This window comes from Delphinapterus leucas, chromosome 19 (assembly GCF_059928025.1).
Source record: "Delphinapterus leucas isolate spDelLeu-1000000601 "Yukka" chromosome 19, BTC_Dleu_Yukka2, whole genome shotgun sequence".
Taxonomy (NCBI): domain Eukaryota; kingdom Metazoa; phylum Chordata; class Mammalia; order Artiodactyla; family Monodontidae; genus Delphinapterus; species Delphinapterus leucas.
Genome location: NC_143147.1, coordinates 57514097 through 57536642, shown reverse-complemented (window position 1 = coordinate 57536642; position 22546 = coordinate 57514097). Strand labels below are relative to the sequence as shown.

Here is a 22546-nt window from a genome sequence, read left to right as displayed (position 1 = left end):
GGGCGGTTGAGTCAATCAGTGACTCGATGGACTACTGTGTGGTGACTGAAGTGTTTTCACAAAGACCACAACGACATGAAAAGATTTATAACAAAATGTTAAGTTAAAAATCAAGTTTCAAAATTGTGTTTGCAGCTTGGCTAAAAGTGGTCCACAGTAAAAGGAAGACAAAAGGACCCCACACAAAAGTTCACAGCAGATGTGTGGTGATGGGTTCACGGGTCATTTGCGTAGTTTTTCCTTTTTCTAATTTTCTGCATTTTCAGAGTCATCTTTCAAGAGCACATTGTGACTCTGCGCTTTATAGATTTAGGAAGGAGAAAATGTCCTCTCTTCTCATGACCAAGGGGACCTCAACCCCAGAGTTCCCTTATTTCTGGCAAAGAGACAAGTGAGAATTTAGCCAGAGGAGGTGCCTGGGACATGGCTGGAGGGCACCCCCCACCCCCGATTCACAAGAGCCTGGGCACCGCTGACTGATCGCAAACAGCAACAGAGGCCGCGATGGGATGCAGAGGTGACGTCAAGGAAGATGGGGTGCTGAGCCCCGGTCCCCCGTGGAGATGGGGACCTGGACAGACCTGGGGGATCACCCGGAGCCCTGGGGCCTCTGGGGTGTGAGAAGGCGGTTGGATGGGTAGGCGCCCTCAGAGATGTGGTGAAAGGGGATTAGGACCCTGTGGGACAAAAGGAAACAAAGAAGGAGAGACACACCCTCCTCCCCTCCCTGCCCTCAACACCCGCTGCACTTCCCTGGGGTGACAGAGGGGGCGACCCTGAGGTAGGAATCCCATGAACTGCGGCTATACAAAGCCCGTGTGAGAAGAAACAGAAAACAGACACTTCCGTGGACAGAAATTCACCCCAAATAACAACAACAACAAAAACCATGAAGGAGAACTCTGGTTCCACACATCGGAATCAGGTCCGCATTAAGACCAATCCCAGTGAAACCAAGAGTCTTTAACAAGGGAGGAATTCTCAGAGCCTCCAGGAAAAGGTCAAGCACCTTACAAAGCCGAGCGAATCGAAGGAGCGTCAGGCAAAGCAAGGCAACAGGGAGCTGTGCTGTCAAGACATGCAAGCGAAGGTGTGACTCAGGGTTTTCTGTCCAGCCCGTACCTCCTTCACATGTCCAGAACCACAGTCTGAATGGGCAGGAACTCAAGGAACGCCGAGGCCCGGACAGCCTGACATGCGAGGCTGAGTCCAGGGACACAGACGGGTGGCTGGGGACTCAGCACGCGGAGTTGCCTTCTGACGAGAGCGGAAATCACGCAACCAAACAGGAGGAGAAAGGAAAGAGGGAACAGATGATCTACTGGCTGCTGTTCAGGCAACAGGTGGGGGTCAGAATACCTTCAAAAACCGAAAAACAAAAAGCCAACCAGGAAAGGTTTAAGCAGAGAACTTGGGACCAAGGGCGTTTAAAGAGAGAGAAATACAAAGATGACAAAATACAGACCTTCTTCGATACCAAGAGAGGTTTTTAATGCACCAGAGAAGGTGCTGACTTCTGGCTCTGGGTGGCTGAGTGGCCAACCTCTACGGCATCTGTGAGCCCCATGCCCAGAGTGGGAAGCCCCGGGGCAGGGAGATAAAACCCACAAAACAGGGGTGGAAGCCCCAGCCTCGCTGCTCTGACATCCTCAGGATAGAATCTGGGACGAGCACAAGTGGGAGTGAGAGGAAATCCCAGAACGCTGAGACCCAGGGTGGGAGAAAATACCCACAAGCAAGTATCTGACCAAGAACACCAACAACTCAACAGTAAGAAGACACCCCGCTTAAAACTGGGCAAAAGGTCTGGACGCGTCATAAAATAACATACAAGCAGCCAATCGGTGCATGAAAAATTGCTCAACATAAGTCATCTCAGAAATGAAAATTAAAATACAACAAGAAACTACAGAACTGCCATCAGAATGGCTAAAATGCAAAGAGCCTGGTACACCCTCTGGAGAGGGGGAGACAGCTCGTAACTCACACAGCGACTCTGAGCCTGGGGATCTTTCCAACAGATGCAAAAGCACTTCTGCAAAGTGTCTGCTGTGCTGGGTGGCGACCCCCCTCCAGGCCGTTCCCCCTCCAAGACTTTTTCACCCAGGCCAGACCGGCCCTCAGAAGAGCCCTGTTCTGAACCAACAAACACCATTTTTGTCACTTTCCTTTTTGTTTAAGGGCCTGAAACCGTTGCCTCCTGGGGACATCTAGACCCCTCAGCTGGATGCTGTCCTGCGCCGGATGGCGCCCTCCTCCAAATCTCCGACTCCCCTCCCCCACCTCGCCTCTGCGAGTGCATTTTCCCAATTTAAAACCTGTGCACCTTGCAGGTTCCAGCTCGTGGCCGCTGTGTCCACGACCACTCAGCCACCCTCACCCCCGAGTCTCGCCACCATCCTGCTCTGCGTCCTTTTGCACCTCGACTGTCCCGGCTGCTTCGGTTCCCTGCCCTTCTCTCCATGGGCAAGAACTGCAGCCTCTTGGGCCTGGAGAATCAGCTGAGGACCAGTCCCCAAACCTAAGTCCAGCCCTCAGGGCACTATGCTCCCCTCGAGCCCCTGGTTTGTAAACCTGAGACCAGCACTGCTCCTGGAGGGCACGTCTGGGCGACCATGAGGGACCGTCCGGCCAGGGTCCAGTGCAGGGGGCAGTGGGGGAGCCAGCCTCTCCCTCTAAAATGAGACTGTGTGCGTGACGGGCAGGGGAGTGGGCAGAGGAATGCCGGGTAGGAGCAGGGAGGGGGTTGGCTCCAAGCGGCCCCTGTGCAGTCAGTGAAGGTCCCCCCGAAGCGGAGAGGACATTCAGAGCAGGCAGGACCGTGGCCAAGGTCCTGGGGCAGACGGTGAGCCTGGGCCTGAGTTACCCCCACCTTCCAGCCTGATGGGCCTTAACATGCCTGGCCCACCCCTTCCACCACGAGGACCAGAACTCATGATCTCAAAGCCAATTTAAGGGCGGGGGGGTTAAGGGAAAATAAACTAACCCTCAGGCTTACCTTCTGATCGGTGTCAGAGTGCTCACTCTTAAGACTGTCGGGGTGGGAGGGGCGCAGGTCAGCGTCGCGTCCCCATTTCTAGGCCGGAGCCCGGAGACCAGCGTGGGCCCCGCTCTGCAGGTGAGGCCCCTCAGGTAGGCGAGGGTGCAGACGAAAGAGCCAGGCCAGCTTGGACCCGAACACCCCAGGGCCACCGGCCACGGGAGAACTGGGGAGCTCTTCCCCCGCTGCCGTCCAGGGGTGGCAGAATGACACTGCCCACCTCCTGCGGTTTCCCACAAACAGCTCTTAAAGCAGGATGAGGCAACCAGGGCCGGGCAGGTGTGAGCCAGGAGAAGACGCCCGGCGCCCACAGCCTTCACACAGAAATCCCCTGCTTCCCGCACAACACGGGCCAAGCGGTGCCCCGGCTGCACCCTGGGAGGCTCAGCACGCCCGGCCCGGGAAGCAGGAAGCGCTGCAAAGGCCCTCACGGGGGGACGGCGGCCCAGCCCGGCCCCGCCCAGCCCAGAGGAGGAATCCACGGGACACGCACTTACCCGCCCGCCCTCGTCAAATGGGCCCACGTGGGAGAACCAGGCTCGGGAGCAGAACCAGGTGGGCATGATCACGGTGGGGCCATTGGAGGTAAACACCTGGAAGCAATTAGTATGGACACAATTAACAGAGAAAAACAGCTCATCACACAACCCACAGGTTATTTCCCACAAAGTCACTCAGAAGGTGACAAGCAAATGTGCACATCCCTTCCCTGTCGGTACAAAGGTTCAAGGGGCTTTAGAGCCAGGTCAGTGGTGTCCAGCTCCCAAGGCTGACAGATGGGCTCAAAGTCTCCCCAGGTCCTGTTCTGTGGCTGATGAACCACCCGGGTTCTCGGGGGGCATGCTCTAATCACTGCTTGAGCCAGTTAACGAAAACAAGCATCTAAAATGAAGAGGGATGACAAGGCATTGCACGTCCACCATGTGGGGCTTTCTTCACCATGTCCAGCACCATTGGTGGACAGCTGGGCTCGGGGGCTCTGCAGTCTTACTTTATTTCTACTATGTTATAAAATCTGCACTTGCACCATTGACTCTGTGAGAACCTGGCGGACGTTCGGTCCGTCCTGGACCCGAATCACTGACAGTGAGAGGCTGTGAGCGCACTGTGGGGACAGGGAGCCAGAGGCCAGAAGCTGAGCTGGAACAGAGCAGGATGGACAGACCCGCGTCCCTCTGTGCCTGGGACGTTTCTTCTGTATTTGGACGTGGCTTGTGAACGTCCAGCAGCAAACGGTCACTCAGGACAGGTCGCCCCTCGCATGCGGCCCACGCCCGCCAAGCTCGCTCAGCCCCGAGCAAGCATCTCTTCAGCACTTTTGCTTCAAGGTGATTCCACCACCACCTCGCTCGGCACCCCAAGTGGCTTCTGCGTCTGAGCCACAGGTGTGACCTGAGCCTGGGTTTTGCTGTGAGCGAATGCAACCTCGATCACACAGGTCACTGGGCTTCTTTTAAAGCTGGGGAACATTAATGAGGGTGAGGTCCAAACATTTATCACCATTTTACACAAAAACAAAGCTGGGTTGTAGTGGTTACACAAATATGTACACATGTGCTAAAACTCACAAAGCTGTATACCAAAAAGGAAAACAGTTCGTTTTACTTTAATTTTTCTTAAACTTTTTTTTTTTTTTTTTTTTTGCGGTACGCGGGCCTCTCACTGTCGTGGCCTCTCCCGTTGCGGAGCACAGGCTCCGGACGCGCAGGCTCAGCGGCCATGGCTCACGGGCCCAGCCGCTCCGCGGCATGTGGGATCTTCCCGGACGGGGGCACGAACCCGTGTCCCCTGCATCGGCAGGCGGACTCTCAACCACTGCGCCACCAGGGAAGCCCACAGGTTCTGAGTTTTAAATGTGGTTTCCAGCAAGACAGAACTTGTGAGGGTCTTAACAACCCTTCTAGAAATTTGCCAGGCATCAGTTCTAGTCACCGTTTAAACTGAGTTATGTGCACGTGAACGAATCCCATGTTTTAACCTGGTGTGTGAAGTGTAGCGTGTAGGGGTCCCAGAGGGCAGTGAGCCCCTCGGCCGCCCTCTGTACACAGGTGCCGCTGTCTGTCCCCTCGAGGCTGCCACTGGGTCCCCCTTCCTCATCCTGTGGCAGAGCAGGGGGCCCAGGTTCTGTCCAGACTGGCCACCGACCAGCTGGCCGGGGGACGCCGTGGAGCCCTCGGGAGAAAGTGGCCTAGGCTTAATGAGCGTATCCCGCCTCTAAAATCCCAGCGACTCATTACAAGAAATCTTGACCAAAACTGTCTTAGAAGAAAACCAACCTTTCTTCCACGAATGGCCCGTTTGGGTCGCTCACTGCACTCACATCACATGTCCAAGTGGCCAGGGCAGACCTCCTGTCCCCCACATGTGAAACATGGCCAGGCCCCAGAGCGTCAGGCAGGTCAGCAGGACTCCAGGGCCAGTTCCCTGGCTTGGTCACGATTCTGCCTCCACTGCCCCGCGGGCTCAGGCCAGTCCAGCCAGCCCACCGGGGGGCCGAGGGCGGCTCCTGGCTTCTCTGGGATTTGCCCTGCCAGCAGCCACTACCCCTAGCCTGGGCCACGGAAGTTCTGCCAACAGCTAGAGACCAGAACACAGGGCTCTCTCCCTTGACACTTGGGGGGCATGAAGGATCTGGGCACCAGGCTCCCTTTCTTCCCCTCGGCTGCACTGCCCGCTCTGACGTCTGGGTCAGGGTCCAAGGCAGGGAGGGAGAAGCACGGCAGCCCCCAGGAGGGAAGGGGTTCCCAGGGAGCTCCAAACACCCTGCCTCTCTTGGCCCCAGGCTCCGGGCACAGAGCCTTCAACCCCGACAAGCCCCTTGCACAGGCACACACGCACACACGCACACACACAGACACACACCCCACTCCCACTGCCCTGGGCAGGCGGCCCCGAGGGCTAGCCCACCACCCGCGAGAGGGATGTGCTGGAATTGAAGACCCCGGGTACCTAAGTCAGCTCACTTCCACTCTGATCAGGGGCATGGGGCAGGGGATGCCCACACCCTCCTCAGCCCAGCACATGAGCTCCCACACCCAGTGGCGCTGCAGCCTCAGAGGGTGGGGGCGGCTCGGGCAAGGACCCCGGAGGAGGGCTGAGGTCCCCACGCGGGGCTGGCTACAGCCACAGCCACCGCCACCCCCACCCCCGAGCACGGGCACTGCGTCTGGCCGCGTTGGCTTCGTCACGTGACCACCATGTGCTCCTACTACCCACTGATTCTAACACACTCTCAGCCCCCAGGCCTCCGAGCCGAATGTTTGATTAATACACACGGGCTCGGCTCACCTGTGAAGCTTCATTCTGCCGGCGCTGCTGAGATGGACACCGCGGATGGCGGCTCACGCCACAGCTCAGGGTCCGGTCTGGTGGGGCCTCTTCCCAGCCTGCAGGCGGCCTTCTCCCCAGGTCCCCACGCGGCAGCAAGAGCGCCAGCGTCTGTGCTACTCAGCTCATCACGGGGCCCCACCCTCCCGGCCTCAGCTGACCCTAGTGACTCTCAAAGGCCCCACCTCCCAATTCCATCACATTGGAGGGGGTCAGGGCTTCGATACAGGAATGGGGGACACAGACACTCAGTGACCTCCAGCTTTGCTCCAGCCTGACCCCCAGTGTTAGGTGATCCAGAGCCCTGCTCCACGGACCCTCCCACCCAGGAGCCCATCAGCACTGACCATTCATTCCTAATTGCCCCCAAGCTCCAGACCACAGACCTGGCTGCCCACTGACATCTCCTCTTGGTTGTGTAAAGGGCGACTCAAATGACTTTCTTACAGCTTTGTTGACTATGATTGACATGCAATACACGGTACATATTTAAAGTCTGATGAACGTGACCAGCATACAAACCCCCTCCCCAGCTTCCTCATGGCCCTGTCTGTCCCCCTTGGTGAGCTCCCTGTCTCCCTCCCCAGGCAGTTGCTGATTTGCTTTTTTTTTGGCTGAGTGCCTTGTGGGATCTTAGTTCCCCAACCAGGGATCGAACCCAGGCCCTTGGCAGTGAGAGTGCGGAGTCCTAACCACTGGACCACCAAGAAATTCCCTGATTTGCTTTCTATCATAAATAAGTTAGCTTGCATTTTCCAGAATTTCACATAAATAGAGTCATGCAGTAGTGCTCTTTTCTGGTTTCTCGCACTCAGTACCACCTGTTCGCTCAGAACTACAGCTGTTTTTCCATTCGCCTATTAGTGAACGCAGGCTGCTCCCAGTTTGTGTTGTGGGTATATCTGTGTGTAAGCCTCTGGGTGGAGAGGCTTCCATTTCTCTCAGGTAAACACCCAGGAGGGAGTGGCTGGATGATGAGGCAGTTGTACGGTGAGCTTTCAAAAAAAAATTGCTGAATTGTTTTCCACAGTGGTTGGATCATCTGCATTCGCACCAGCGGTGTGTGAGCTCCCATTGCTCCACATCCTCGCAAACACTTGGGATGGCCAGCCTTTATCTTCTAGACGTGCTAATAGGTGTGCTGCGGTATCTCATGGTGGACTTAACATTTTTCTAATGGTTAATGATGCTGAACTAATTTACCATCCATATACCTTATATGATGAAGCATCTATTCAAATCATTGGCCCATTTTTTATTGGGATGTTTGTTTTCTTATCACTGAGTCTTGAGAGTCCTACAGAGGTCTGGGCACAAGTCCTTTATCAGATATTATTTGTAAACATTTTCTCCCATTCCCCTGGCCTGTCTTTTCATTTTCTTAACAATGCCTTTCAGGACTTCCCTGGTGGCGCAGTGGTTAAGAATCTGCCTGCCAACCCAGGGGACACGGGTTCGAGCCCTGGTCCGGGAAGATCCCACATGCCGTGGAGCAACTAAGCCTGTGTGCCACAACTACTGAGCCTGTGCTCTAGAGCCCACGAGCCACAACTACTGAGCCCACATGCCACAACTACTGAAGCCTGTGCACCTAGAGCCCGTGTTCCGCAACAAGAGAAGCCACCGCAGTCAGAAGCCCACGCATTGCAACAGAGTAGCCCCTGCTCTTCACAACTAGAGAAAGCTCGCTCGCAGCAGCGAAGACCCAATACAGCCAAAAATAAATAATTAAAGAACAAAACAAAACAAAAAAATGTCTTTCAAAGAAGTTTGTAAATTTTTTTTGATAGGTAAGAACTGAATTTATTTAGAGAGAAACACACTCCACAGACAGACTGTGGGCCATCTCAGAAGGTGAGAAAGGCACCAGGGTGTGGGGTTGTCAGTTTTTATAGGGGTGGGTAATTTCATAGGCTAATGAGTGGGAGGAGTATTCCAGCTATTTTGGGAAGGGGCGGGGATTTCCAGGAATTGGGCCACCGCCCATTTTTTGAACCTTATGGTCAGTCTTGGAACTGTCATGACGCCTGTGGGTGTGTCATTTAGCTGCCTGATGTGTTACAGTGAGCGTATACTGAGGTTCAAGGTCTAGTGGAAGTCAACTTGTCTGCCAATTTGTACCCATTTGGTTCTAATCCGTTTATGTCATGTCCTCATTCTTTCAAAGGTTGTGCTCTGCCCCCTTCCCTCCTGTTTCATTCCCCCCTCAGAGATTTTACTCCCATATTCTTTACGGAAAGCAGAAGGGTGATGGTAAGGAGTTTGTAACGTTGATGAAGTCCAATTTATCCATTTTTTTCTCTTATGAATTGTGATTTTGGTATCTTATCTGAGAACTTTCTTGCCTAACCCAAGGTTGCAAAGATATTTTTCTGTTTTCTTCTAGAAGTTTTATAGTTTTAAGTTCTACATTTAGTTCTAGGGTCCATTTTGAGTTAACTTTCATATATGGTGTGAGGTTTTAAAGTCCCATTTTATCCACGTTTTTCATCTGTTCAAGGATTATGCTCTTTCTCCAGTGAACTGCATTTGCACTTTTATTAAAAAACCCAGTTGTCTGTGTACACACGGGTCAATTCTGGACTCTAGTCTATTCCTTTGATCTGTTTGTCTGTCTTTATGCCAACACATACTGTCTGGATTAGCGTCAGGCAGTGCTGGTCCTCTAGCTTTGTTCTTTTTCAGGTGAACTTTGGCTATTCTAAAGCCTTTGTATTTCCAACGAATTTTAGAATAAGTTTGTCAATTTCTATTAAAAAAAACCCTGCTGTGATATCGACGGGGACCACGATGAACATACAGATCAATCTGGGGAGGATGGACATCTCAACACTGAGTCCTCTAACCCATGAGCACCGTGTATCTCCCATTCACTTAGGTCTTATTTAATTTCTTGCAGTAATTGTACTAGTTTTCTGTGGTTGCTGTCACAAACTACCACAAACTTAGTGACTTAAAACAATAGTAGTTTATTTTCATACAGTCTGGAGGGCAGAAGTTCTAAATGAGTCTCGCAGTGTGAGACTGGGGTGTCAGCAGGGCCTCCTCCATTCAGAGGCAGGGGCACCATCGTTCCTCACCTGGTCCAGCTTCTGGAGGCTGCCAGCATCCCTCGCCCTCCCTGGTTCACAGTCCCTCTCCTGTCTTCACAGCCAGCAGCTTGGTGCCTCCTCGTCTTTCTGGGTCAAATCTCCTTTGCCCCCTCTTATAAGGACACTTATGATGGCATTTACGCCCCACCTGGGTAACCCAGGACAATCTCTCTGTCTCAAACTCCTCAATCACATCTGCAAAGACCCTTTTTCCATTTAAGGTAACATTGCCAGTGCGCCCACCGCCCCCCCAAATGTTTGCAAACGTTTTTGGTGGTTACACCTGGGTGGGGTGGGGTGGGGGGATGGGAGGAATACTCCTGGTATCTAGTTAGGAAGGGAAATGAAATTTTAACTGTGATGAAACACACTACACCCTCAAGACGCTACAATTAAAAAGACTGACAACACCAAGTGAAAATCGTACACACTGCAGGAGGGACGGTGAGACAGAACCACTTTGCAAAGCAGCTGAGCAGATGCTCAGACACTCCGCACAACCAGCCACGCCACTCCTGGGCACACGCCACACAAAGCTTGTCTGCGAATGTTCTTGCGCAACAGACAAAAACTGTTTGAACCCAAACGTTCATCAACAATGTGTGGCCGGACACTGAGGTGCAGCCGCAATGGACGCACCCCAGCAAATAGATAAGCTGCTGATATGCACGCAACTCAGGTGAACGTCAGGGAAGAGCAGCCACCACAATTTCATTTGTGTGGAATCCTAAAAATGTGAATTCTAATCACTGGCAACAGAGATCAGGTCAGTGGTGCCTGCGGCTGAGGTGCAAAGACACAAACTTTAAAAGTCTTTAACAAAATCTTTGCTGCCACCAAGGAACCTGCCAGCACGAGTGTCCTAAAGTCATCAGTGCAGTTCTGAGACGCGTGACTCCCAGCATCCCAGCATCTGGGTGCTTGGGCGGCGGCGGGGGGCGTCCTGGAGGGTCCAGGAAACCAGGCCTATCGCCGAGAAATGCCACAGAAGGGCCCCTGAGGCCCTCTGCACCCAGCATTTTCTAGCAAATACAAAACATCAGTCCCAAGAAACGTGCTCCATAACTTCCCCTGTCAGAAAAAAGCAGATTTCACACTGTTATTTGGAAACCATTACAAAGCAAAACTGAGCTTCCTGTTTTCAATGCTTACTTGCCAAAACCCCAGATGTGTTTTCTGGCGAGTGACTCTGCAGCTGCACACCTGATTTCCAGCTGTTTCCCCCGGTTGTGGGACTGACCAGAGAAAACAGACCCAGTCCCCAGGCACACAGGCACATGAAATGAGGCTGTGAGTGTAAAATGCACATCAGATTTTGAAGACTTATGAAAAAAAGAATGTAAAATATCTCGTTGATATTTTCATAATGATCACGTTGAAAGGATAATAGTTTGTATATACTAGATTAAATAAAATATTATTATAATTAAATTCATCTGTTTTTACCTTTTTAGTGTTAACTATTAAAATTTTTTTAAATTATATTTTGGCTTGCATTTGTGGCTCATGTCATATTTCTTTCTTTTTTTTTTTTAATTCAAGTATAGTTGATCCACAATGTTGTGTCGATTTCTGCTGTATCACATCATATTTCTAAGTATCTGTCCCCAGACAATTCAATCTGTTCTTTAGCGGTTCAGACCCATGAAGCAGGAGGAAATGCACGGAAATGGCAGAGGCTAGTTCAGACGACGGGCGGCTCCGGCAAGAAGGAAGGGGTTTAGTCAGAGAAGAGCCAGGCCTTCACCAGAACTGGCTGAGGGTCGGGCCTTGGGTGGCTGTGGACTCCGTGAGCACAAGCCCGCCCCCCTGCGCTGCTTACTGCTTTGTCAGGACCTCCAATACTTGGAAATTAAAACAATGTACTTCTAAATTTCCATGGGTCGAAGAGAAAAAAACCCAAGAAACTCAGAAAAGATTTTAGGCCAAAAAGAAAGGAACCACACATCAAAATCGTGGAATGCAGCCAGAACGATATTTAGAGAAACTTTTATAGTTTGAAATGCTTATATTAGAAAAGAAGGTCTCAAACCAATGATCTAAGCTTCCACCTTAAGAGAGGAAAAGAGCAAAGTAAACAGAAGAAAGGACATAATAGATACAAGAGCAGAAATCCATGAAACAGAAAATGAACAATCAAGAGTAACCAAAAGCTTATTCTTCAAAAAAAAAAAAAAACCCAATAATATTGACAAATCACTAACTTACATATGATCGAAATAAAAGATAAAAGACACAAATGATCAGTATGAGGAATAAAAGAACCTAAGTCACTATAAAACCTACAGACATTAATAGCAGAGTAAAGGAACATTATTAAGTTTATGCCAATAAATTCAATGGCCAGATAAAATGGACAAATTCTCAGCTGCTCCAGCCAAGCAGACCAGGTGCCTGATCTGGGGGGAAAGACACCACAGATACCCCCAGCCCTGGTCCCCAGCCCACCGCAAGCCCAAGAGACTCGCCTGCCCACTTAATCCACAAACCGTTACCAATGACAAGTTGTTCTAAGCAGTAAGTTTGGAGTCGCTGGTTAAGCAGCAGTACATAAGTAGAACCAACGTGTGTGTGTGTTGGGTGGCCTAAGTGGTGGAAATACCATGACCAGAAGGTAAAAGGAGTTAGAAGTGCCACAGGCAGCCCTGCCCCGTCCAGGGCTGGTGTGGAGGGAGGGGAGGAAGAGGGTCACCCCCAGAGCTGGGTAGTGGGGCATGGCACTCAGGGCCGGAGTCCTCTGTAGCTGCCGTTGGGCACCCCCTACGTCCCCAGAAAGGACACGGGGCTGGAGGTGCCTAGGGCCCCACGAACCCCACATCCAGAACGAGAACTCCCGCGGAGCAGCTGTCAGCCGAGCAGCAAAGGTTTGGGCCTGTTTCCTCCAGTTTTGTGGCTGAACCATCATAGCGGCCGGACCTGGAGAGCCCTCCACGGGTCAGGCGTGTTGTTCGTGGGCTGCACGCTGGCCCCAAAGGGACAGTCCCTGAGGCCCAGAGCAGACCTCCCCCATCCTGCCAGCTCCGGCGCCCGCGTGCACATCGGTCACTTTGCTGTGTTCTCCGTCGCGTCTCTCCCCACAAGGAGGGGCCTGTGCACTTTCTCATCTGACCTTCAGACTGAACCCAGGGAAACATCCGCGTCCTGGAAACATATTCCACTTTCAGTTCCAGCGTTGGGCCGATGGAGGGAATCATTCGAAGTTCCAGAGAGATTTGCCAGCAGCTCTTTCAGAAAAGACACCAAGGCTTCCAGCATATGAATATTCAACAGCTGTTGAGGACGCTGCCGGGAAGTGTTCTCACGTGTGGTTCGTTCAAGGAACCCAAGTGTCAGGCCTACACAGACGCACACTTGGTAAAATAAATGTTTGTTACGAGACAGCACGCTGGCCTGCAATGGTCCTCCATCCCATAGGCCCTGGCAGGAAAGGCCCCAGAAGGGCACTCAGGCTGTCTGAATCACTGAACTTTCTGGAAGTATTGCAGAACAGAGGATCATGGGCTTGGGCACCCCTTTACTCACAAGCCATCACACAAGAACTGGTTACACATGGCCCAGGGAAGCAGTCAGATTCATCAACCCTTCTCGCCCACGCTTATGTATCATCATTTTATTTCACTGAGTCGTTCCAGCACCAGGAACCAGGCCCACCTGCTCTTTCTGAATCTATGGAGGAAATGGACGGAGGGTAGATTTAATGCTTTAATATGATACTCTTCTCTGGAAGAAAAAGATGACTGCCAGGGTTTGGAATCTTGCTCCCAAATGAACTGAATAATACACATTAATAATATTTCAGATAGACCTTAAAATCCCAAATCCTAATCAGAGAGAACAGAAGAGAAGGCCCACGTCCATTCCCGGATATGCGGTCAGTGTGTCCCCCAAGGACTAAAGCACTAAAAAGTAACTTACTAAGTGGGATTAAGAAAGAAAACACTACAGCCTACAACGGGCAGGCTACAGCACTGGGCACAATTTTTAAAATACTTTGGGGACTTCCTTGGTGGCGCAGTGGTTAAGACTCTGCGCTCTCAATGCAGGGGGCCCGGGTTCAATCCCTGGTCAGGGAACTAGATCCCACACGCATGCCGCAACTAAGAGTTCACATGTCACAACTAAGGAGTCAGCGAGCCGCAACTAAGGAGCTGGCGAGCCACAATTAAAGAGCCCACGAGCCACAACTAAGGGGCCCGCCTGCCGCAACTAAGACCTGGTGCAACCAAATAAAGAAAAAAGAAAACAAAATAAAATATTTTGAGTAGAAAATCAATACTGACGACATAAAAGTCAAGTCTGAGAACGAAATGCAGAACACTCAGGCTCCCCCCTAAAATGAGAGAGAAACCAAGGGTTTACAGCAGGTTTAGAAGCAGCTTCATGTCCCGAGAACCGCACATGGTGCCGTGTTGACCACGACACCCCACGTGTCCTCACACCTCTCTGTGCTCTGCGGCCTCTCGGCCTCATGATGTCCCCCCAAGGGGTGGGAGCTCTGCCAGCCCACCTCCTGCATGGATGACACAGAGCACATGCGTGACACCCACACAGGCAATGCAGGACGGGGACGCCTTGGCCAAGAGCTCCACATGGGCAGTTCTGCCCACAGGACGCTGGGCTGCAGGGCCAGCATTTCAGTTCACACGCATCCACACTCATCCCACGTGGATGGAGCCTGATTTACATTTGGTAAATGTAAAATCCTGGTTCCAGAAACATCTGCTGAGCCACTTACGATGTTGACGCAGCCGGTGGTGGAGGAAAGGTTTTGGCGGCTTGACTGGTTTTCACTGGCAGGTGAGGGTCTGACCTGGCGACCTACAGGCACACACTGCCCAGGCGAGCTGCTGACCTGCCCAGGTGGTGGGACCTGAGGGGGTGCACGCAGCTGGTTCCAGCTGCTGCAGAACAACCCCTTCATTTTGCTCCCAACTTGGGGGTGGATTTGGGATGGGCAGCACCCATGTGGCTCCCTCGCCTGCTGAGCGGGCAGTGCTGGCCCTGAGAACCACCTCTCAGATCTCCTGGGGCCTAGTGCTGCCGTCTAGGCCCAGCGGTCCAGCCCACGTCTGGGCCAGGAGGCGCCTCTGGCCCAGGGCCCATCCCTTCTTCGCGTCGGAAGCTCCAAGTCACCACACGAGGCGGCTGGTGTGCCCAGCACCACCCGAACTCCTGGCTGTTTGCACTTCCATGGCTGGGTGGGGCGTGTCTGTCCTGTTTTCCCCTCTAACCACAGTGCCCAGCGGTGTCCCGCTCGCCACAGGGCTCAGCGAGTGTCCAATGGGTGATCGGGTGAGAGCCAGAGAGTGGGACCCACCTGAGAGAATCAGGCCTGTGCATGTGCTCTGCTCACACGTGTGCAGGTACACATGGCCGCGAGTGTCCACCGTGATGCGAAAGCAGTGGGTGGACACTCTGTGAGGGGCTGACTGCACCAAGAGAGCCCCGAGTGCACGGGCAGAGGTGGACGCAGCGTCCTGGGCAGGATGCACACACTTGTTTCAACTGAAGTCCCCAGGGAGGGGCAGCCCGGTGACTGTCAGTTGTGCCTCGCCATCCCACCCTTGGCTCCGCAGGCCCTTGGCCCCCAGAGACCACGTGACGAGGTCACGAGGAGTCGGAGGTCCCACAGACCTCTCTAGGTCAGACTCAGCTGTGGGATGCTAGAGGTCAGAGGTCAGAGCATCGCACACTGACCCACCCGTAGGGGTGGGAGGCCTTGGAGAGTCTCTGGGCCAGCCAGAGGGGTGGGGTCCACAGGGGGACGTGGCCTGCGCCAAGGCTGTGAAAAGGCCCTAAATCTGGGGCCTAAGTAAGCTAAGTAAGAGGGCAGCAGCCAGGACCCCCCGGCACCCGCTGCCCCTGTGTATGAGAGGCAGGCGGGGCCCAGCAAGGGGACGGCAGCACTGCCACGCCTCCTGCCTCTCCCGGCTCTGCCTGTAGGGGCCCCACTTGTGCCGGCCGGGCCCTCAGCGGGAGGATGCCGGGGGACGTGGGCCATGGGGCAGCAGCAGGCCTCCGCCGCCCTGCAGACCACGGGCTGTCGCCACCCTACACCGGCACCGCCAGGAGGTTCCGCGTTGCCCTGACGGCCGCCCCTCGTCAGCCTGACGGCTCACGTGTCAACCGCATTCTTGGGTGGACTTGACGTGGGCACAACCCAGCCCCTGAAACAGCTCTTTAACTTGGCAGACGCCAGGGATCCCACGGCAGCAGTAGGCACACTGAGCCAGGTGGACCCCGACTCCCAGCCTCCTTGTAACGGATGCCAAGGGCACTGCTCTCCCTGAAGCCGGCTCAGCACTTAGCGCCCCCGGGGCCCAGCTGGCTGCCAGCCACCCAACACTGAGTCAGTGATAACGATAAAAAGACAATGTCAGGAAAAGCCCTCCTGTCATTATTTGAGGAAATTATTAAACTAACTCCAGGGAAAAATTATCCTTTTCATTACATTAAGGTCAAGCTGCACCCACCCTTGGGGAGCTGCCCTCAGGGGGACAGGAGCCCCTCCTCTAGAAATGCCAGGGTTACACCATGTCCCTGGGGGCGGCAAAGCTGGCGAACCTCTGATGTGGGGGAACAGAAGTGCCATCCCTCCAGCTGGGTGTGTGGGTCATGGTCCAGCATCCCCGTGGAGCTGCCTGCGGCTGGCCTTGGGCCTGCCCTGTCTGCTTCCCCCACCTCCTTCCGGTCTTGAGCTCTGCTTTGGGGAACCCAACCCAAGTCACCCCTGTGTGTTACAGGCAGGAGAGGATGGGCGGGGGCACAGGGGGCTTAGCAATGACCAGGACCGGTGGAGGGAGGCTAGAGAGACATGTCTGTTCCAGGGGTGCTGCTGGCGGAGGTGGGGCACCCACACCCTGGGCGCTGGGGCCACAGAGGATGGTGGGTGTCAAAGATGGTGACTTTGCCCTGGATATGGTGAGCTTGAGGGGGAGGTCACTCCCAGCAGGGACCTGGACAGTGGGCTCCACCCCGAGTCCTGGGCAATCTCCTTAACTTCCCCCGCTGTTTCCTCGTGACGGTACTGACCTCAGGGGGGTCGGGGCTGCACCGTCAATAGGTGTGAGGCATCTGGAACAGTCACGGGCTCACACTCCTTGATGGGCATGACCCGGACCTCCCCAACCATGGGATCGAGGTGGGCAGTCCCACGGCCCCCATCTGCCCTCTCCGACGGTCCACACCCACCCTCTGCTCACCTCCCACCGTCCTCAGAGCAAGAAGTGCCCAGGCTGGGGGCGCCGCCCCCGCCCGCACCACCTCACCCCACGTCCGGGTTTCATCCCGTTGGGGCAGCTGGGGCCCCTCCTCCCAACATTTAGGAGCAGTTGGGCTGCGTGGTTACAAACAGGCCACATTCCGCTGCCCTCTCTGCAGTCCTGGTGGTCCTGCCCCAGGGCCTCCCGTCTGTCCTCCAACCACACTACATGATTTTGGGAGAAGAGAAGGGAGAGGGTGATGGGCTGCGTCAGGACCCCTCCTCTGGGACCCCTCCTCTAGGACTTGTTGTTGCATAAGGATCTTCTTGGCTCTGTGCTTTGATCTCCAAATTCCCTCTTCAACCTCCCTTTGGGGGAGGGGAGGAGGGTGGGGGAAGGAGGAAGGTTTTTTCTGAATGTGCAACAAAGCCTCCCTCGGAGCCAGCTTTGCAGGGCAGTCCCCCCCGCAGTGACATGGAGATTTCCTTAAAACCCAATTTACACAGAATCATTTCAGATTATACATAATTGCTGAGAGCAGAACACCTATAATTTTTCGGAGCTGCTCCTTCCCAGACATTTGTTAAAGCTTCATACTCTCTCGGTCTTACTGACTCCCCACCTCACCCCACCTCCCACCCCAATCCTATTTGAACAAGACAGAACAGTTTCCAAAGCATTTCGTAATGTTTCTCTCACTCTACAAAGAACAAAGAGAGGGGCCTCCGTCCCCACCCGCCACTCCCAGGGCACCTCTCGGCCTTCATGCCTCTCACTGAGCTTCGCTGGGGCCGCAAACCCTGAGGGGCTCTCTGTTTCTCAGGCTGCACTTGCCGTTCCTCACTCTCACCTCTTTCCCATGAACTGGCGTCTCCTCCAGTAAACATCTCACCCTGAATGATCCTTAACCACATCTGGGGATATTTTGGCTCCAATCACAGCTCCAACAGAAAGGGCCCCAGACCTCCTCACCCTGGCCTGGCTGTGCCCTTGGTCCTGCTGAAGGTCATCTGACTCAGAGCCCTAGCACCCCGTGCGGAGACTCAGACCCATTCGTGCTCCAGCAGGGGCAGCAGGAGGCCTCTCCAGCTCTCTGCTTCCTCTCTTCCTTCTCCAATCAAGACTCAGAGAAATCAAATGCAATGCTTAAGCAAGAACTTTTTATCATGAACTCCCCAGGACTGGAGGTTTTAAAAAAATCAATTAAATGCAGAATTAAACAAGACAAGCCATATTTAAAAACCTTCCCTAAAATGAGAGAATGTCCAGAAGACACATTCATGATTGTTTTCTTTAAAATATTTACCCTAAATCATTAAACATTTTTTCTTTTAAAGAAATACATATTTGATTCAAGTAGTATAAAATATAACGAACGATCCCCCAGAAGTTAGTTATTGAAAAAAAGAAATACATGGGGTTTTGCACATCAGGGATAGGAGAAGGGAAGTGAACACTCCGGACCCTGCACACTTGGACTTGAATACACATTTTCCCAAAGAAGATATACAAATGGCCAATAAGCACACAAAAAGATGCTCAACATCACTAATCATTAGGGAAATGCCAATCAAAACCACGAGATACCACCTCACACCTGTGAGAATGGCTACTATAAAAAATAAACAAACAAAAACAAAGCAAAACCAGAAAACAGTAAGTATTGACAAGGATGTAGAGAAATTAGAATCCTCTTACATTGTTGGTAGAAATGTAAAACGGTGCAGCTACCATTCCTCAAAATGTTAAACATAATATGATCCTGCAATTCCATTCCTGGGTATATACCCCAAAGAATCAGAGACAGGGACTCAAACAGACAATGTAGGGCAATATTCACAGCAGCATTAGCCACAACAGCCAAAAGGTGGAAATAACCCAGTGGCCATCAAAATGTGAACGGACAAACAAAATGTGGTATAAACAGTACATACACACGATGGAATATTATTCAGCCATGAAGAGGAGTGAAATTGTGACACACACCAGGCACTGCCATAACCCTGCATTATCTGAAAGGACAACGGGAACAAAAGAATAAAAACAGAACAAAAAAGAGCAAAGGAAGTATAAGTTTGGTGGTCACTTCTTTTGGTCCCGTCAGAACAATGTAATTATTTTCAAAATCCAAAGAGAAGTTGGCTCATCATGATGGTTTCTTTCAAGCTTTCCTTTGTTCCTACTTCCAACAGTCACCCATGACTTAAGACACCAGCAGCCTCCTGCCACCTATGGCTGAGGGGCTGCATCCTACCTCTGCCTTAATACTCACATGAACGCCCAGACACACCTGAGAATACAGGACGCTGGCTTCCACTGGATTGGGGCCGCCAGATGAACTACAGCAAATGAACTATGATTAGAATGTCCCCGTTTGCTTCAAGGGTCCCTGCCTCCGTGATTCTCCAGACCAGACTACATCTGACTCCAACGAGCAGTTTACATTCATTCTTTTTTTTTTAAATAAATTTTTATTTATTTTTTTTGGCTGCTTTGGGTCTTGCTGTGCACAGGCTTTCTCTAGTTGCGGCGAGCAGGGGCTACTCTTTGTTGCAGTGTGCGGGCTTCTCATTGCAGTGGCTTCTCTTGTTGCGGAGCACAGGCTCTAGGTGCGCGGGCTTCAGTAGTTGCAGCACGTGGGCTCAGTAGTTGTGGCACATGGGCTTAGTTACTCCACAGCATGTGGGATCTTCCTGGACCAGGGATCGAACCCGTGTCCCCTGCATTGACAGGAGGATTCTTAACCACTGCGCCACCAGGGAAATCCCTATACTCATACTTTACCTCCAGTAAATTGCACATGGGAAATGGCCACTCAACACACAGCTGACACCTAAGACAGCTTCCTTCTTAACGAGGAGGCCAGGATAAGAATGAATCACAGATTCACGGGACCGGGAGTTTCGCCAGTACATTCTAGCAGGTACCACGATGGGCTTGGCTCCCTCCAGCACCTTTGTACGCCCCGGTGGGGGCTGGCTTGCTCCAGGTTATCCCCTTTAATCAGTTAAATGACTCAGACATGAGCTGTGATCTTTCTTTTCCCCAGGACTGTCCTTTCCATGACTGAAGTTCAACTGTATCAGCTACAGTTACTGTAGCATAAGAACCAGAGTCCAGATGGCATTATCTGCTTCCTGCTCTCCTCACATGGGCTGGGCCGGCCACATGAACAATTTAAGCTAAAGCACATGAAGAAAGAGAAACACGTCTGCTGAGTAAACTCTTGTGTTTCTTTAAACGGTGTGTGTGTGGCAAGTTGAGGGGTGGGAGGGGCTTATATACTTTTTAAATTTCACAGAAAATGGTTTTCTTAGGAAATATTTCCATCTACCTCTGCCATACAACTTGCATGCAAGTCACAGATTACTGCATAGGTGTTCAGTGATTCCAAATGCCAGTGACCAGACCCCAGGCCTCCAGGAGAGACCCTGTGTGGGGCTGGGACTGTGTCTGACCCTCCCTCCCTCTGGTCCTCAAGGTGAGGTCCCAAGGACCTGTTGGACACGCACACCCTGGCCCACCCGAGCTGCTGACCCCGGCCATGATCTGGGTGAGAGGCTCTGAGGGTGAGAAGAAACAGAACTAAACCCTGATCTAATCTGCTGCGTCTTCTTTCTTGCGAAAGAGCGAGAGAGAAAGCCACGCAAAAATGGCACATGTCTAAGACATTCAAGATGAATGTAAGAGATAAATGCCAAGGTGGTGAAAATAAGCAAATGGGAAGAGCAAACGCCTATAGGCCCAGCAATGCCCTTCGCCGCCAGCCCTCAATCTCCCTGAGAGCTTTCTGGGAAAGCCAGAATGATCCCATAGTGACCACAGACCTCTTCCTGGCCCAGAGAACACACCTACTAAGGACATTACAGTCTGGTGCTGGCGAATTAGCTGCACCACTGCCTCACTTGGAGTCGGCAAACTTTTTCTGTAAAGGTCCAGATGCTAACATTTTAGGGTCTGTGTCACAGGTACTCAGCTCTGCTACTGCAATGCAAAAGCAGTCCCAGACAACACGACGTTAACAAATGGGCATGGCTGTGTGCCAATAAAACTTTATTTACAAAAACAGGCAGCAGAAGAGATTTGGCCCTCCAGCCAGTCTGCCAACCCCTGGTTTAAGTGGTAAGCAGTGGAGCATTGACTTTAAACAAAAATTGCTTCTTTGATTACTTAAACCTGGAATAGGCTAGTATCTCCCCTTCACCTCTCTTCCAACTGTAGGGTCTGTAATTAAATGCAGTACAGAGAGTTGCGGAAACAGTCCCCCAGAACTCAGAATTCCTGGAACCTAAATAAATAGATCCAAGAGGTGTAAAATGCTTTCATTGCTTTTTTCTATATTATCATATGTTTAAGTAAGTTACAGGTCATTTAGTCTTACTCAGATGACAGCACAGTGAGGGTGTGCAGGCCCCAGCAGAGGGCGCTCAGGCCGCAAGGAGGGAAGCTGCCCGCGGCCACAGGGGTGGGAAGAACTGGCCCACGGACAGCAGCGTCAAACCTTGCAGCTTACCACACAGCACCTGGGAACACAAACGCACCTCGCCAGCAAACTGTTCTGGGAGCTCCTTTTCCCCAGAAACACCCGGCGAGGCTGCGCAACTGGCAGGATGCGGAGCTGCGTCCTGGGCTGCCTCTGGCAGGTTGAAGGCATAGGGCGCAGGTCCCACCTCCCACGCCATCCCTCTGTCCCTCCAAGGAAGGGCTGCAGCTGGTTCCGCCCCGCTGGTGTCCCAGCTCCCCCACCCCCGTCTGGTCCTGGGACCAGCCCAGCCCAGCTGGCTGGACCCTCTCTGCCCTCCTCACCCACAAGGAGGGGCCCGGCCCTCCCACCGCCCTCTGTCCGGGAGTCCCAGCAAGTGGCCTTTGTTTCCAGCATATGGGAAGTCATTTAATTGGTTTTCAGTGATATGTTTTACAAATAACTGTCTTCACCTTACTAGTACTTTGAATTGCATCCCTCCCTCTGGACCATAAAGCATGTCTTCAGGAAAGAGCTCTTTTTTCTTGAGAAGGGGTGAGTATGTAAAAGAAGAGTTTTTCTAAAATGGTCAGAAGCCGTTACGTGAACAGACCAGGCCAGTACCCTTTGCAGCACAGGACCTATTTGGGATGACAGGTCCTACCTGCAACATCAGGACACATCCCAGCGATTTTTCTCGGACCGTTTTTCTCGGACCGTCTGTGATGATGTTCACGCAGAATGCAGACACCTGATGCCCCTGAACTCCTGTGGCACCCGAAGTGAGGGCGGCAGCTGGACATCAGGGCCGAACAGCATCTTTACTCTGATATCCAATTATGAGTTAGACATCTGTTCCCAGACACTGCAGATTTACAACCAACCAGACAGAGGATCAAACCTCTTCACAGTGGAGCCAAACAGCTCCCCGAGATGCACAAAGGCCACCTGTCTGTGGTGAGGCAGCGGCTGTGGCCCTGGTTCCCAGAGGACCGAGGTGAGCTCCTCTGGCTCATGTTTGGGTGAGAAAAGGCAAGTTCTGAAGGGGCAGAAGGACCCTGGTTGGTGGGCAAGGTGACACAATGCTTCAGGTCACGAGGCCACCACTGGTGTCCTACTGTGAACACAGGTCATGGGTTCGGGTTGGGGGGGCGGCTCCAGCTGAAGAGAAACAGAATGGCCCGTTAGTTCATTAGGACAGATGAGGAACACACACAGGTGAGGGGAGGAGTGCACACAGGTGAGAGTGCAGGTGGGCTGAGGGGACCTCCCCAGGATCACCAAGCTTGCAGTTGCTAATGATTCCTTTTCATCGATTTTTGTCTCCTCTCACTCTTGAGGTGTCACTCCCTCTTCTGGTTCTGATATGTCACCAAGTGAATACTCAGATAATCTAGTTTCTTGAAACTTTGTCGAAAAGAAG

General features: G+C 52.5%; 1 protein-coding gene across 15 annotated transcripts in view; it reads right to left on the bottom strand.

Annotated features, from left to right (window-relative positions):
- The window catches only part of QTGAL (queuosine-tRNA galactosyltransferase), a 128824-nt gene that overhangs the window by 28982 nt on the left and 77296 nt on the right, over nucleotides 1-22546 (bottom strand). For 12 of the 15 annotated variants that reach the window (XR_016389023.1, XR_016389024.1, XR_004023647.2 and 9 more), the window contains one exon: nucleotides 3538-3633. The exons of the other annotated variants lie outside the window; for them this stretch is intronic. Coding sequence is in view for 7 of the 12 variants with exons in the window: in XM_089901474.1 (XP_089757600.1) it covers nucleotides 3538-3633 (96 nt within the window). In the remaining 5 variants the exon portion in view is untranslated. The remainder of the gene's footprint in view (nucleotides 1-3537; nucleotides 3634-22546) is intronic. 15 annotated transcript variants of the gene reach the window in all.